Source organism: Corythoichthys intestinalis, chromosome 6, assembly GCF_030265065.1.
Source record: "Corythoichthys intestinalis isolate RoL2023-P3 chromosome 6, ASM3026506v1, whole genome shotgun sequence".
NCBI classification, from domain to species: Eukaryota; Metazoa; Chordata; class Actinopteri; order Syngnathiformes; family Syngnathidae; genus Corythoichthys; species Corythoichthys intestinalis.
In genome coordinates, this window is record NC_080400.1 from 51,281,320 (window position 1) to 51,299,466 (window position 18,147).

Below are 18,147 nucleotides of genomic sequence, written 5' to 3' on the forward strand. Positions count from 1 at the left end.
ACAATTCATGTATAATCCAACAAATGACAGATACACCTTTTAATCAGCTAAATTTGAACAATTTGAAGATAAAAAAAAAAAAAGTCCCTCAATAAAAGATGATGAATACACCAGGAAAATGGGTATGTTCTTTCTGTTTTTGCGGTAGACCCAATTTTTTGCTCAAGAGTGTCAAGTGAGTGAGTGTAGCCTCAGGTTTTTAATAAATTATTTATGAAACTAATGTTTAATAATAGAAATATAAAACAATTTAAAAAATAACTACTGATTTGCTGCTGTGTGGGAGTCTGGCCTCCTTGGGGCAGTGTGGCGCATATATTATTAAAGTCAAGATTTAATTTTGTTAATTTAACTAATTTTTCAAATATTACGAGGAATATAAGTTTGAAGCAGTGTGGTATCACCTGTCTTTATGCTTTACTACAGCGTTTGTTTGTAAATATTCTTTATTTGAAGGTGAACTCCACCATAATTTCTGCTGCTACAGCGTTTTATTTTATTTACTTTTTTTTAGGTGTTGAAATAAAGTTGATGTTTTTTTTACTTTACAAAATGTGCTTTTTTTTTTTTTTTTTTTTTTTTACCCTAAGTGTAACCTTTCAGTTTTCTGTCAATTTCAACATTTAGATATGGATTTAAAAAAAAGACAACCGACATACTAGAAATAACATAGAACCTGTTTATTAAATTCAAAAGTGAGATTAAAGTGAGATAATGCTGAAAAATCAAAATGCCTTTGTGGTAAAAGACTTAACATAACAATGTCAACAATTTTTTATCAAACATTAACAAATGAACAACATTGAATTATTTTTCCATTTCAATGTCCTGGGGTAGCTCTTTTCGTTTGCGGTAGAGGAATATGGCAAGGACAACTATGACAATGAAGAGTGTGGTGATAGTGACAACGATTGCAGCGACTGCAGTGGTTGTCAGCAATCGTGGACTGCTCACACTGTTGTCCTGGGGCAGTGAACAGTCCAGGTGAAGGTCACAGTGTTTGGTGCCCACCATACTTTCCACCGTGCAGCGATAGCTTCCACACTCCCGCTCGGTGATGTTGAAATGCAAGGTGGCTCCTGTGGGGTCCACAGTGGCCTGAGGAGGCAAGACCTTATTTCCACTGGTCTTGGACCAGATGTAATGCAAAGGTGGGGTGCCTTGCAGAGAGCTGCATTTCAGCGTCATACTGTTGTCTTCTTCGTCCACACTGCAGAGAGGCTGACTGGGTGCCTCCATGACTGTCAGGTCTAAGATCTTCTTGTCCAGTTCTGGTAACTTCTTCACCAGACAGCGGTACATCTCCGTGTCTGACGGACGTACATCTTTGATGATGATAGACGCGTCTCCGTTTTGGGGATCGGCTGACGTGAAGTGGACCCTCCCCTCCATTGGTTTGTACAAATCGGAATACAAGCGGCCGCCAGTAAACCAAATGATGGGTTGCTCCTCTCGGTCTGCAGACTCAATACTCCACGAGACCTCCGTGTACTGCTGAGAGTCCACGGTGTGAGTGTACACACAGGGTAGCTGGACACTTGACCCCCTGGCGACGTAGTAGTGGTTCATTTCCTTCTGGATTTCCAGAGGGCATGCTGGACAAATGTTGAAAAACACTCCCAGGAGGACAGAAGGCCAAAGGAAGTGCCACATCATCGCCATGTATACACCTGCAAGTAAAAGACAAAAACATACTGGAATTAATCAAACACATTTTAGGATTTTTTTTTTTTCTATCACTATAAAGCAGGGGTGGGCAAACCGGTCCTCGAGGGCCGCAGTGGGTCCTGGTCTTTGTTCCAACTGATTCAGCACACACAGTATAACCAATGAGGTTTCAGTGGAAACAAGGAGCACCTCACTGCAATCAACTGATTGCACTTGTAAGAAACCAGATTGGTGAAAGGCTGTCCTCATGATGGGTATGAACAAAAACCCGCACCCACTGCGGCCCTTTGTGGAATTAATTGCCCACCCCTGCTATAAAGCATAGACTTCACATCAGCAATCATGTTTTCATTATAAATGTAAAAAACAATGGAAAACAGAATAACACTGACATCAGTTAAATGTATTTTACCTCGATCCAAGTTTAAATGTTTTCAATCAGTCATGTTTACTCTTTAAATAAAAACTATACAATTGAAGACAGCAATTTTTTTCCCCAAGTGTTAAAATAAATGGAAAACACAAACACTGCCACAATAACATGTTTTTTGCATGATTACAAGTATAAAAGTTATCAGTCATCAATGCTTAGACTATCAAATGAAATTAAAAGAAAAAAAGTTAACACTGCACTATTCAGCTTATGTGGAAACATGATCAATACAAAACACCACAATTCCAATGTCTTTCAAAACAAGTAAATAGGATTTCTTACTTGCTTATCTTTAGGAAGGAAGATGCACACCAACGACAGCAACACTTGTCTGCTTCTTTGGCATTTGGAGTAGTAATTCATCACGAAAAAGCAACTTATATCGGAAAGAGAAGATCAAAGTATCAAAGAGTTGAAAGGGCTCCTCTCATCGTGACGTCATGCTATTTGTTGACACGCCTCCGCCGCCATGACAGACGGCTTCGTGTACCGCGACTTCCGCTTTACTTCCGTACTTGCGCTCGCGTTTTCCGGTTTACACGTGCTCTAAACGTCGACACTAGGACGGATAATGGCCTTTTATCAAAAAATAGTCGCAAAATACCCAGGAGAAAATTATCTGTCCTAGTATAGACGTCAGGGCCATGGGTTTTCCTGTTTACACCACATACACCTCCAACAGACAAACAAAAACGCTTAGAAGAAACATGACAATGCACAAAGTGATCGCATGAAAACTTCAAGTCAAGGTTATTTGTATCATAGCCACTACTTTTCACAATGTCGTACTTTTGAATTCTATACGTATGACAATCAGTCTGTATATTTTTTAAGCAGTTGCATGGTCATGGTCTAATTTAACCAAAGGAGGGCGACATAACGAACTCAAAACTTTCTTTACTAGCGAAATATTTTTATCTTTGCATTCAGCCACCCCAACACACACATACACCGACGCACCCACTGTTTTACAATCACGGGGCTTTTCAAAGAAATGTCAAATCTCTCAATCTGACTCCAAATTAAGGGATTTTTTCTTATTAAACAGCTTCAGAGACCTATACCCAAGAAGAAACTCATGCATCCAATGTTCAAAACAAGATTTAGTTTGAAAGTATCTGCATTTGTGAAGAAGAAAAAAAATCACATTGATCACATAAACAAATATTTATTTGTGCCAAACATTTCAAACTTAATTGAATCCACTGTCCACTTTGAAAGATCAATTTGTTTGGACTGAAACCAGCTCCGCGTATCCCTCCAGAACAATTGCACTATATCACACTGAAAAAACAAATGTTCAAGATTATCAATGTCATTTTCAAAAAACACAAAACAATTGTGCACAAAATCAAAGATTTAAGTTCCCGGGAGTCTATGACCTGTTTGTCGCACACATATAGGCTGATATTTGTTTAATCAGAAAATACGTTTTCTAAAGTTAAGCATTTTAAATTCACTTCTGATGGCACTAATAGCCTATCAGCCCATAGAGAGCACCCATGAATAGACAATAATAGCACTTTCAGTAGTGGATGCTGAATTCCTTACAAACACTGCAAGTCAAGTATTATTTATGTTCATGGCCCTCAATCACAACAGTGTCTTCGTTGGGGCACGGGATGAACTTACTTACCTTTGGCACATAACAGGTGGTGGCAATAGCTAAATCACACTTGCAGCAAGTTAAAATGGACAGAACAGCTAAATCACACTTGCAGCCAGTTAAAATGGATTCAAGTTGACTCAACCTCTGTCCTGTGTCCTTGTGTGTACCAAATTGAGCATGCAGAGAAGAAAGAAGACCAAAGAACTGTCTGAGAACTTGAGAAGCAAAATTGTGAGGAAGCATGGGCAATCTCAAGGTTACAAGTCAATCTCCAAAGACCTGAATGTTCCTGTGTCTACCGTGTGCAGTGTCATCAATAAGTGTAAAGCCCATTTTTACTAACCTCCCTAGATGTGGACGGAAAAGAAAAATTGATGAGAGATTTCAACCAAAGAGTGTGCGGATGGTGGATAAAGAACCTCGACTAACATCCAAACAAGTTCAAACTGTCCTGCAGTCCGAGGGTACAAAAGTGTCAACCCGTACTATCCGTTGGGGTCTGAATGAAAAGGGACTCTATAGTAGGATACCCAGGAAGACCCCACTTCTGACCCAGAGACAAAAAAAAGCCAGGCTGGAGTTTGCCAAAACTTACCCGAGAAAAGCCAAAAACATTTTGGAAGAATGTTCTCTGGTCAGATGAGACAAAAGTAGACCATTTTGGGAAAAGGCATCAACATAGAGTTTACGGGGGGGGGGGTGAGGCCTTCAAAGTAGAGAACACGGTCTCCAAAGTCAAACGTGGCGGAGGTTCCCTGATGTTTTGGGGTTGCTTGGCTGCCTCTGGCACTGGACTGCTTGACCGTGTGCATGGCATTATGAAGTCGGAAGACTGCCAACACATTTTGCAGCATAATATAGGGCCCAGTGTGAGAAAGCTGGGTCTCCCTCAGAGGTCATGGGTGTTCCGGCAGCAGGACAAGGATCCAAAACACACTTTAAAAAGCACTAGAACATGGTTTGAGAGAAAGCACTGGAGACTTCTAAAGTGGCCAGCAATGAGTCCTGACCTGAATCCAGGAGAACACCTGTGGCGATATCTGAAAATGGCAGTTTGGAGAAGGCACCCTTCAAATGTCAGAGACCTGGAGCAGTTGGCCAAAGAAGAATGGTCTAAAACAGGGGTCCCCAACCTATTCCACTAAGGCACACTGTGGGTGCAGGATTTCATTCTTACCAAACAAGATGACAACACTTTTTCCCCAATCTGGTGTTTTACAAGTGCAATCAGTTGATTGCAGTCAGGTGTGGCTTGTTTTAGCAGAAGCCTCATTGGTTCAACTGTCTCTGCTGGATCGGCTGGAACAAAAACCAGGACCCACAGTGTGCCTTGAGGACTGGGTTGAAAACCCCTGGTCTAAAATTCCAACAGAGCATTGTAAGAATCTCATTGATGGATACCGGAAGGGTTTGTTCGCAGTTATTTTGTCTAAAGTAAAGATACACGATAATATCGGTCACCGATAATTATCGGCCGATAATGGCAATTATGACGTCACACAGATAATCCAGATAATAAAAAAATTCAAACGATAATGCAATCCGATAATTATATACTTGATTTAGCCTCCAAATGTGCGCAACCGAAGAATTCAGCACGCCGCCTCCTCAACCCCTCCCCTCTCTGAAGCCCGAGGGAGGAGGGGATGAGGAGGCGGAGTTACACGACAAGAAGTAGTTGAATATTATGGCGGCTGTCACAAAAAAAAAGACGCTCCCACCATCTGCGAAACATGTACCGTAGAAGTTCCATGAGGCAGAAAGAACGCGTACTCATTCAAAACCACTAACCCAGCAGCCATTTAAAACTGCATCACAAAGATTTTTGGAACGAATACGAGTCTGCTGCTAGCGGGAATGCTAAAGCTATTGTAAACACTAACAAAGTTAAACTACAGGGCTTGTGACGATACAGAGTCGGGCTGTTTGGGAATGCAGCCCAAGGCGGGTGGTAAATTCGCATCTAGGCTAAACACCGGCAAGACTGGAGACCGATAGTCGGCAAGTAGCCGTCTTCCGACGGAGCCCGCCGCTCTGGCCAGTCCGGCAGGCCGCCGCCGCCTCGCCGTAGGCGGGGCGGGCCGAGCCGAGCGATACCCCGGCTTGGGGACCTCCGGCGAACACCCCGGTTTCTCGAGCGTTCTCCCACGGCGTGCGAGCAGAGCCAGGACCCGAATACGCCGCGGCGAACCGGCTGGGGCGGGCGGATTATCCAGTACGAACGTAGCTGCCGCCGCCGCCGAGTCAAGACACGGTTGTTGTTTTTTTTACCTAAATGACCCGAGAACCAAAGCCCTGGATAAAAAAAATAATGCAGTTTATACCACCACCATTCTTCATGAAAAAGTGATGTCCAGTAAGCGAGCTTATCATGACGGCACGGTGGTTAGATGATAATTTAAACATGGAGAAAACGAAGTCAGCCAGTCAATAATGCATTCAGTATGTAAAATGACGAGCGGACTTTGTAACGCTGCCTTTATTTTCGGCTTAACAAAACTCGGGCACAAAACAACACGCGCGCGGGTGCGAGTTCCAACTCCGTCCAAATAGTACTGCCGTGTATCAGTTTAGCTGCTGTAACGCAAATGTCGTGAAAGCCGCAAATGTAAACAAAGCGCTGCAGAATGGATACATGACATCGCGCTCTTTTGAGTTAATCATTTTCACAGTGTGCAACAAAGCATATAACATTAGCAATCACTTTTCAAATTATTTAACTTATTTCTCTGATCAATTACAGTCACAGTAGATAATCAAATTCTTAAATCAATATTCTGTAGCCACAAATATTATTCAAAATCTTTCCTTCTTCCAAGTTTTTTTTTTGTTTTTTTTTTTTAGGATTAATTAGAATAATGTATTGCTTAAAACAAGGCTGTTAAGATTATTTTCAGCTAGCTATTTTTCTTCCAAGAAATCTGAGAGAAATACACTTGAAGCGATGGCAGATAATTTCACTTATTGCCAATAGATTTACACTTAAAACTGACTAGTTTTAAGGTTTGTTTTGCAGTGTATTAATGTTATATATGTTAGGAATGGCTTACTTTTAAAGGCATTTTTTTGCAACTTAGGTATTTACTCTTTAAGTAATTGTTGCCAAAAGTTTACCATTACACAATGTCAGACAATCTGTCATTATTAAGATGTTTGAATTGACGACTTGTTCACATTTTATGTTGGAAAAAAAAATAGCAATAAATTATATTTTTGCACAGTAACATTTTCTTTTGTGTATACTTTAAAATTTTACATAAACATTTTAATATAATTATCGGCTTGACATTATCGGTTATCGGTTGGAATGAGGAGGAAATTATCGGTTATCGGTATCGGTTGAAAAATGTATTATCGTGCATCACTAGTCTAAAGTTTGTGCTACCAAGTATTGGGCTGAGGGTGCCAATACTTTTGTCCGGCCCATTTTTGGAGTTTTGTGTAAAATGATAATTATTTAATTTTTATCCATCTCTTTTGTGTTTTATAATTGCAAGCAAAATAAATGAAGCTATTACTACTAAAGCATTTGTAATTGCAATCATTGTCTGGGAGAAATTGAGCATTATCTGACATAATTGCAGGGGTGTCAATACTTTTGGCCAGCACTGTATATAGCAATGGCTGTATTGTGAGATGGTGACCCGGCTGACGTCACATTCGCATTCTTCCTCAATCCAGGAAGTCACTCGTTTTCATGGCGCGGGATTCAAAAAATGGAATAAACAAATCAATCGCGTCCACACACATCCAAGTGGTCCATTTCATTCAGGAGCATAAAATACAGCGTGAAATATGATATAAACATGCTTTTTGCTGTCATAGGCACTTTAGGCCTTTTCTGTTACATACAAAACAATGTTATTTAAGTTATACTTTATTTATTTTAATTATATTATTATTATTTAATGATACGATTATATAAGTTTATCGATATTACCTTTTTCTCTTTAACATTAAAAGGAAAAAACATTAAACAGAGGTGGACTTATAATAATAAAAAAATTACGAACAAATGATACTATTTACAGTTGTTGCAGAGAGTTGGGAGGGCGCGAAACATTTACGTCTTCCTGGGGGAGGGCATAACAGAAAATAATGGAGAAGCACTGGCCTAAGACAAGATGGAGGAAATTATGAACAGTTTACATTGAATGGCAGTACTAGCACACAATCTTCATGCTTCCACAGAGGTAAAAGAAATTCCAGTAAAAATTCTCTTAAAATAACGGAAATTTATTTGGAATTATTCAGAGGCAGCTTACAGGTATATGGTTGCAGGTCTGTCTGTACGTCTAGGATGCTTTTTATTCTTCATTGAGTTTGCAGGTTATAGGACACATTAAACGTGGAAACTTTTAAATAATTTTACTTTTTACTTAACAAATACATTTGATCGGGAATGCGACGACTTTTTATATCCACGGTATAATAATAAAATGCCAAACTTTTTATTTCTTATTCATGTTCGGTCAAAAGACAGTTTATGTATAATCCAACACTTAACACATAAACCTTTCAAATCGCTAAATCTGAACAATTTGGAGATATAGAAAAAAAAAAAAAAAGGCCCCCAAAAAAAGATAATAAATACATCTAGCTGTTTTTTCAAAGATAGCCCACCCAGTTTTTTTGCTCATCAGTGTCATGTAAGTGAGTGTTGCCTGAGGCTTTCAATGAATTACTTATGAAACTAATGTTTAATTATAACAATATAAAACAATTAAAAAATAACTACTGCTTTACTGCTGTGTGGGAGTATGGCCTCTTAGGGGCAGTGTAGCGCACATATGATTAAAGTCAAGATTTGATTGTATTAATTTAACTAATTTTTATAATATTACGAGGAATATAAGCTTGAAGCAGTGTGGTATCACCTGTCTTTATAGTTTACTACAGCGTTTGTTTGTAAATATTCTTTATTTGAAGGTGGACCCCTCCATAATTTCTACTGCTACCGAGTTTTTTTTTTTTTTTTTTTTTTTTACGTATTTATTTATTTTACCTTAACTCATGATCAGTCCAGATCAGTTTTCCATTAGCTATTAAAACTACTTACTTTACAAAATGTGCTTTTCTTGCCCCCCGGGGTAAACTTTCAGTTTTCTGTCAATTTCTGCATTTATACATGTATAAAAAAACCACAACCGACATACTAGAAATAACATAGAACTTTTTTTTTAGATTCAAAAGTGAGATTAAAGTGAGATAAAAATCAAAATGCCATTGCGGTAAAAGATATAACAAACAATGTCAACAATTTGTTATCAAACATTAACAAATGAACAACATCAAATTATTTTTCCATTTCAATGTCCTGGTGTTGCTCTTTTCGTTTGCGGTAGAGGAATACGGCAAGGACAACTGTGACAATGAAGAGTGTGGTGATAGTGACAACCACTGCAGCGACTGCAGTGGTTGTCAGCAATCGTGGACTGCTCACATTGTTGTCCTGGGGCAGCGAACAGTCCAGGTGAAGGTCACAGTGTTTGGTGCCCACCATACTTTCCACCGTGCAGCGATAGCTTCCACACTCCCGCTCGGTGATGTTGAAATGCAAGGTGGCTCCTGTGGGGTCCACAGTGGCCTGAGGAGGCAAGACCTTATTTCCACTGGTCTTGGACCAGATGTAATGCAAAGGTGGGGTGCCTTGCAGAGAGCTGCATTTCAGCGTCATACTGTTGTCTTCTTCGTCCACACTGCACAGAGGCTGACTGGGTGCCTCCATGACTGTCAGGTCTAAGATCTTCTTGTCCAGTTCTGGTAACTTCTTCACCAGACACCGGTACATCTCCGTGTCTGACGGACGTACATCTTTGATGTTGATAGACGCGTCTCCATTTTGGGGATCGGCTGATGTGAATTGGACCCTCCCCTCCATTGGTTTGTACAAATCGGAATACAAGCGGCCGCCTGTAAACCAAATAATGGGTTGCTCCTCTCGGTCTGCAGACACGATACTCCACGAGACCTCCGTGTACTGCTTAGAGTCCAGGGTGTGACTGTACGCACAAGGTAGCTGGACACTTGACCCCCTGGCGACGTAGTAGTGTTTCCTTTCCTTCTGGATTTCCAGAGGGCATGTTGGACAAATGTTGAAAAACACTCCCAGGAGGACAGAAGGCCAAAGGAGGTGCCACATCATCATCATGTATACACCTGAAAGTAAAAAACAAAAACATAATGGAATCAGTGACATGTATGGGTTTTTTTTTTTCAACTAACACTATAAAGCATAGACTTGAACAGAAATTACTTTTTCATTACAAGTGTTACCAAAAAAAACAATGGAAAACAGAAGATCACTGACATCAGTTACATGTATTTTGCCTCGTTACAAGTTTAAATGTTTTCAATCAGTCATGTTTACACTTTAAATAAAAATATACAATTGAGGACAGCAATTTTTTTTTTTCAAGTGTAAAAAAAGAATGGAAAACACATAAACACTGCCATCAATAACATGTTTTCTGCATGATTACAAGTGTAAAAGTTATTAGTCAGCAATGCTTAGACTATCAAATGAAACAAAAAGATAACGGAACAATGCACTATTTAGCTCATGTGGAAACATATGTGTGGATCAATACACAACACCACAATTCTAATCTTTCACAAAAAAAAAAAAGGTTGGATTTCTTACCTGCTTATCTTTAGGAAGGAAGATGCACACCAACGACAGCAACACTTGTCTGCTTTTTAGGCATTTGGTGTAAAAATTCATAACGAAAAAATAACTTATATAGGAACGAGAAGATCAAAGCATCACAGATCTCAAAGGGCTCCTCGTGATGTCACTCTTTGTTGACACGCCTCCACCGCCATGTTAGACGACTTGGGTACCGCTACTTCCGCTTTATTTCCGCACTTTTGCTTGCGACTTCCTTTTTACACGTTCACCAACACTAACGCATCTCACCATCAAGATGATGCTGAACAAGTTTGCAAGCTACCCATCGACCTCAAATACCATAAGCCATGGAAACACCACGCAAGGAACCTACCAAAGTAGCAGAGTTAGAAAGCTATCCTGTAAGGATTACTAAACCAACTCCATGTTATAGTGATGAGTAAGCATGATTTAAAAAAACAGAAAAGTTGCTTGTAAGTTTGATTTGCAATTTGAAATAATACAACTGTCAAGAAAAAATCATGTAAATGACTACATGGTTCGAAACAGAAATCTTCGTGTGAAGGAGAGGTTATGTATGAACCTGTTATACAGTATTATACCACGAGGTGGTATCAGATTTACGTGTTCCTTATGCTGACAATGGCAAGTACAAAAGAAATAATAAATGGAAGGGTGAAGCAGCCAAGTGTCTCCGTATGCGTAGCTCTGTGTCGAGTGTTTACATTTAGACGTAAAAATGAGCAACATAACAAAAGTAAATAATATATGGCAGAAAGATGTGAGGACAGAAAAAGGGTAGATAAAAGGGAAAACGAGGTGGGGTGGTAATGAGTCATGACCCATCTATCAGTCGTGGTGGGCCAGAATACTGCAGGGGTGGCAGTATGACACATGGACACGCACACACTCAAGGATGCTGGCCGTCATGCTGCTTCTCTCTATTCTACAGTGTAATGCACAGGCAAATGGAACACAGCACAGGGATGACATTGGGCCACAACCAGTGAAACACACTATCCAAGTGTGGGGCCTCATGACCAAGGATAGATGGTTACACACAGACAGCTGCAGGGAGACAAAGGGAGCACTACAGTAGAGCTGCACACACCTCATTCATATTTTATTAGGCAGCATATGCAAGGGTTAGGAAAAGGTAAGGAAGACTACCTGGCATGAGGGACTGGGGGGTATTTAAAGCCACAGTAAACAGGCAGCCTTGTTTAAAAAGCCAAGCCCTGAATGTGACAATCTTTCCACTAAGGCGTTGATCACAGCAGGGTTACCATGCCAACAGATTAGGGACTCCTAATTTAGCTCCTGACTAGTAGGCACAGCTACACATATGCAGACTTGCCATCAAAGTCTGTGCTGGATACTGTTAACTAATTGGTTAACGATTGACGATGGTAGATAAACCAGCTCTGCTGTAAAAATGAACTGCTTTTACAATATCCACATTGTAACTTGGCATGTTTCCACTAAGAAAAGTGAAACTCAGGAAACAGATCGGCAACCTTCCCAGATAGCAGACCGACATTAAATAAACGTTGATTTTCCATTAAAATCATCAGTATGGTTGGCATCGAAATTTTCAAAAGTTGAAACAACGTTGTTCTATGGTATGTCGGCGATGGTTGGGTTAACATTCTTTTATAGTTGATGAACTAATGTTGACAAATAGTTGATTTATGATTGACCAGAAAATATGATTGGAAAGTCATTGAATTATGGATGAGCGAGCGTTTTGGTCGAAAACATATCATTGATTCAGCGTTGTTCCAATATTATTGATAATCAAAATTAGTGCTGCAACGATTAATCGATTAACTCGAGTATTCGATGAGAAAAATAATATTCGAATTAAATTTTGTTGCTTCGAGTATTCGTTTAACTAAAGGGGCGTGGATACACTGCCCTCTGGTCTGCCTCTTTTCACATGGCTGAATCCAACTGCTTCCCGTTAAGACCATCGTAAGTTAAGTTTTTGTTTAAGCTAATGTTTTTTAATGCATTCATAGTTTAGTTTGTAGGTATATTTAGCTGTTTTTGTGGGAATATGTCTCTGAACCATTTGTTAAGAGCATTGTAAAAAAAAAAAAATACTAGCATTTTATAGCATTTAAGCAGGCGGACTTTTTCTAGGTAAGTTATCCAATTGTTCTTTTGCCGTACGTGAATCCTCATTTTTAAAAAAAATTATACCGTTTAAGGCTCAGCTCAGGTATTTTAATTTTTCATGTTCCTTATCCGATTACTCGAACCAACTAGTCCATCGATTAATCGACTACTAAAATATTCCGATAGCTGCAGCCCTAATCGAAATAACGTTTAGGTTTTGTAAGGATTTCAACGTTGAAACAACATTAATTGAGGGTGCAAAAGTGACATTGATTCAACGATATAAGATCAACAGCGAAATGTTGATCCAACATCGGTCTGTTATCTGGGTTCCTATTGCCTTATCAGGTTTAAAGGTGCTATGAAATGGTGACCACATCAAATGGGAAAAAAAAGAAAATGACTGCACGGATGTAATTTCACACGTAGAAAAGAAATTTGGCATTCAAATCAAATTTCATTATTAACTCATTTACTATCAAAGACGTGCAAACAATATTGGTTATGCTGTTCAACTGCTCATAACTGAGGAAAAAGAATAGAAACCTATTTTGATATAAGATCACCTTTTTGGTAGGTTCTCTGTTGTAGCCGTAAAACAATATTCTTTGGCGGTTAAAAAAATAAAAAATCATCGCAAATGTAAAAGAATGAGTTAAGCCTTCTCTAACTTTTTGAGATACATTTGTTATGATGTCTACCATTTTAAAGTCAGTTGCTGTAGTATACCATAGCACTTAATGTAATACATTAAAAACATTTTTTGGATGGTGCTTCCAAAACTCAATTCAGAACTGCTTGCTTAAAGACATTTTTAGAAGTCAATGGGGGAAGGTTTACTAGTGTATTTTCCAACTTGATGGGTGCAAGTCCCTCAATAAATTTACAGTAGGCATTTGAATGCAAGCAATGAAGTGGTTTGAATAATGTGTTCAACATCTTTTTTTTCTGTTTACAGGCAATTTGGGTAATATGCCAGCTAGTTTTGGGTCCAAGTAGTGTTACACTCCATACTAGACATCAGCCTTAGACATTTAGACAACTGTGGTGACTCGTATTCACACCAATGGACAATTTTATCTAATCAACCCACCCTCCAACCCCCAATTTTTTTGATGTTACAGGAAACCAGACTGCCAGAAGAAAACCTTTGCGTGGACAGGAAAACATGCAGACTCCAGGCACTCGGATCAGAGCAGAGCTTCAAACTCAGAACCTAAGAAGTCAATAATTGACAACCATATAAATATCTGTTCATTATCATAAAGAAAATTGGCCTGAAGCATATAATAGACACAAAATGACACAAATCTCAGGTGAAGCTTGAAAACCTCAGTCGGATTCTGTATTAAATTTCTGAACATACATTCATACTTCAGCTGTGTAGAGGAAGAGAAAGAATATATGCCTAACAGCTGTATTTGTACATGCTTTTCTAGTTTTGCGAGGACTCTAATGTCAAACTATTACCGTGAATATATTTTTTCCCTACAGTTGGGATACTTTTTAGCTGGTCTTCACAAACTGGCAGTAGTTGAGCATTAAACATAGTTATTACTCATTGGATAGACACAATGCTATTCTCTCACTTGCTTGTCGAACATCTTTAAACCACGTTGGGCTTTTGAGCACAGATCATTTTACATTTTTGGAACATGTGGAGTCTCTCTCTGCTGGCCATTGGAAAGATTGCAGGTATAAGGCACTTCCACATCAGAGGACAGCCCACTGCTTTTCTGCAGTCTGCAAATTGTAATTATGCTTGGATTACAATTTGGGGCAAGACATCAGAGTCCTCACAAGTAAAGAAATTATGTTCTTTGAGTTTTGTCATGAGCTTCAGCTGCTTTCTGTGCACCTGCATATTTATTGTGTGTTTACAAAACAACTGAAAACATGTTACAGAGACATACAAATGAAAGCAAATCTGTAAATCTTTTTTGTGAACACATTGAACTATTGTAATATGAACTCCATTTTTGCAAACTGTGGAGGAATATCAGTTTTAAATACATTGTTTTGCTGAGGTGTAATCGAAAGCCACTAACATATAAACATCTATCCTGTAGATTTGCCAAGATTTACCATCACAATCTGATTTGAAAACTAACGGGCCACTTGCATTTGTAGATATTCGACCAATATTTCTTAAGTTGTAAAAAATACTTGCAGTCCATTGCAAGTGACTGTACAGCTGTGAGTGCATCCGACATAGGGAAAGTATGTATGCATGCATTATGTAGGGAAAAACTGGAGCTGACTTTTTGAAATGTGCATTTGCATCTGAATGCTCCAACACAATATGCTGTGAGCATGAAGAGGTATACAATCATTGTGTGTCTGTGTGTGAATGAATCTACAAAGTGTACGGGTAATTGTGCATCAGGCATGCATGTATCCCTGCATTTATGCATGTATGTATGAATACATGATCTAGGTCTAACTTGCATGTGCATGGATTAGTAGCTGTCATCCCTGTCATTGGTCTCAGCCAGGGAGCTCTCATCAATATTTTCCAGGCTCTTGGCATGCTGAATGCTAAGCTCAGAAAGTGGGATGCTGGGTAATGTAGTCTGTTCTGGGTAGAGCCAAGGCTTCAATCCAGGGTTGTGTCTCTGCTTCCAGTCGGAATACTTCAAACATGCTTTGTTAATACTCTTCATTGCCTAGAAAGAGAAAAATACAATCATTGCAAAGAGCAATTCATTTAATGCTGTTTTTTTGAACAACCGACAATCATATAAAACTTCATAATGTTTGCACAAACTGCTCAGATTCTCAAAGAATTAAAAAACAAAAAGCATTAAGCAAACAGATACAGAAGTGTTCCAATATTTTTGTGTTAAAAGTTATCAGGATTATTATTACAGCATGCATTACAAAGCACGACTTCAATTGCCCTCCGTATAGAATCGTTGCCTTACTTATGGTAATATAAATTGAACAATGCAGTCAGTCCCGAAGTCATATACCATGAGCGTGTCTGGCCAGCTGCTTGTGTTTGCTCTGGCACAGCTGTGAATTAACATTTTCTCATCAGGTGTGTACAAATATGAAGAATTGCAGCTCTTACGAGGATAAGTAATACAGATGATAGATGTTGCATGGTGTATTCAGCGGTTCATTCAGTTTCTTTTTTATTCAATAAATATTTACATTGGACAATTTTAGGCTCATCAGGTATTATGCAACATAAATATGATTTTCTTTGGTCGATGCAGAAAGAAGGACCTCATGATTAGCTCGCACTGTAACCATACAGAGGACAACAAAATTAAAAGCTAGCCTGTCGCGGTATGCAATAAGTCAATTTATCGCACGGTAAATAAAAATTAGGGAGGCAAATTTCCCAGCTGCGATTTATCTTACATGCGTGTTGATTGCATACGAGAGTACAGTTCCTTTCAAAGATGATTAATTGGTCATCAACACGCCGTAAGATTAAAGTTCTGACATACAAAATAAGGAAACACGTCTATATTAAACATTGTACAACGTTAGCATTGCTACATTGAAGCTAATGGAAAAAAGACAATGTACTAGCACTTTAGCCTGCTATAAAACATTCTTCTCCAAAACGCTAAATTGCGGTTAAAATGTGACACTCCAAGCATGAAAACTCGCTGCTGGAAAAAATCTATTATTGACAACACATGCATGCCAAAAATTGAAGTGCACTTTTTTTTTTTTTTAAACGAATTATGACGCTTACGGTTAGCTCCTTAGCGAACATACTTCCGGTGAACCTTTCGGAATAAAAGCTTGTAATGTTCAACATGTAAATAAAAATTTTGGGAGTTAATCTCACATACCTCAGATTCTACACTAAGAATATCTTTAAAATCACACCCGTTTTGAAAAATCTGATATCCAATTAATAATTTGGCTTCAAATTTGCTAACGAGCAATTTGCAGGACAAGAGGACAGTCCTTTTGGATCAAATTATGCAGGGTCATCAAGGTGAGTGTGAATGACTGCCTGTCATTATATGCACAGGTGCCCAAAATGAGTCAAAACAGTTACCTCGTGGATCTAGCTGCGCCATGTATGTGAGGACACAGTGGTTGGGCCCCTGGCTCTGGACCATGTAGCCAGTCTGTATGGACACAGCTCTAACCACATCCTTTTTAAGAGGATATTTCTGTTGGAGCAACATCATTAACACAATGAAACTATTTTTAAAAAATGTACATATTACGAGCACCGTGAGCAAAATATTGATCACACACAAAATAGAATGAAATGTAAAAACCCTATTTTGGGATCAAACTGAAGCGAAAAGGGAATGCTAGGAAAGAATTTTTTAATCTCTCCTTGATCCGAAGATGTTCTAAAGGTGGCAAAAAGGTTACGAAATTGAAGAATGTGATTGTTTTTTTGTTTTTGTTTTTTGTTACTAAATGTGGATTTAACGGGCTATACACAGCAAAGCACATCCAAAATAATTACATCACACGTGAACTGCAATTAGATAACCACCACCTCCATCCAATTAGATTTTTTTTATGTGCCAAACAATCACCGATTGATTGTTGTCAATATGAAGATTGGTACATTAGCCCTTAGATGCATAAGTGGGTCAAAAATGACTCGGTGAGGTGGTTTTCTTGAAATATCTTCGGATTGAAAAATTGTTATCAATTCATATTCCAGGTATTCCTCAAAAAACATGTTTGTGATATAATGCCATTCAAATTTTTGATTAACTTTTTATACATTTGAAGAAATTGTCATTTTTGTATTACTACCCTAAGCTTCCACAAGTGGGTCAAAAATGACCCGCATGCATTTTCTATAGAATCCAATGGGAATCTTTCATTCTTATTAACTTTGGCTGTAAGGAATAAATTTACCGTGGAACACACAGACTAGGTATGTAAAAAGAAGATTATTTTACACAGCAAGAGCTGATAAGTGTACTGTAAGTATTATGTCCATGTAGTATTTTGTGTGTCGTTCATGACTCTTTTTATTATTATTTATCGACAAATTAACCTAGTTCATAACTAGCTAGCTAACTAAGACTAGGTTTATACCGCAGGTCCTAAAGCACAATTCCGATTTTTTGTCATGTTTTTTTGGCGTGCCCATTCAGACTGCCTTTGTCCATTGAGCCTGTTCAAGTATCACACATGCGCTCTAATTCGCAGTCCGAGATACGCTGAGCAAACCAGCCCGCATGCGCAGGAGCATCGGAGCAGAGAGAAAACCGAGCATTCTCAGACTTATCCTCATCCCATTTTATTTTTTTATGACTGTTGTCAAGCCCGCTCCTTCCCCAAAATCCGCTTTCAAGCTAGGCGCTAACGCTAATGCACAGATGCACCGGTACCGTTGCGCTCTGTCTCTCTCGCTCTTTGCTGACGCTAATTGCTGCATGAATTTCAATTTGGGGGACTTGACAGTTCAGACCGCGGCCACATTCTGGAAAAATGGTGCCCGGATAGGATTTTAATCACATTCGAAAGTGACCTGGAACAAATTTTGAATGGTCCACTTCTATGAGACTTTTCCCGTTCAGTCGAGTCGGAAAAACACGAAAAAATCGGATTCGTGCATTGAGACCTGCGGTATGAACCTGGTCTACGTTAGCTAACATTACTGTATGTATATATATATATATATATATATATATATATATATATATATATATATATATATATATATATATATATATATATATA

At 38.8% G+C, this 18,147-nt stretch overlaps 2 protein-coding genes across 2 annotated transcripts; both read right to left on the minus strand.

Moving 5' to 3' along the window:
* Positions 1-807: 807 nt before the first annotated feature.
* Positions 808-1,662, minus strand: LOC130917083 (coxsackievirus and adenovirus receptor homolog). The gene has a single exon (XM_057838170.1). It carries the CDS (start codon positions 1,660-1,662, stop codon positions 808-810), a length of 855 nt encoding a protein of 284 aa, XP_057694153.1.
* Positions 1,663-9,006: 7,344 nt separating this feature from the next.
* Positions 9,007-10,440, minus strand: LOC130917084 (coxsackievirus and adenovirus receptor homolog). Its single transcript, XM_057838171.1, has 2 exons — positions 10,354-10,440; positions 9,007-9,869 (listed from the first exon to the last, which is right to left on the minus strand). Exon 2 carries the CDS (start codon positions 9,859-9,861, stop codon positions 9,007-9,009), a length of 855 nt encoding a protein of 284 aa, XP_057694154.1. The 5' UTR covers positions 9,862-9,869; positions 10,354-10,440.
* Between the last annotated feature and the right edge of the window lie 7,707 nt (positions 10,441-18,147).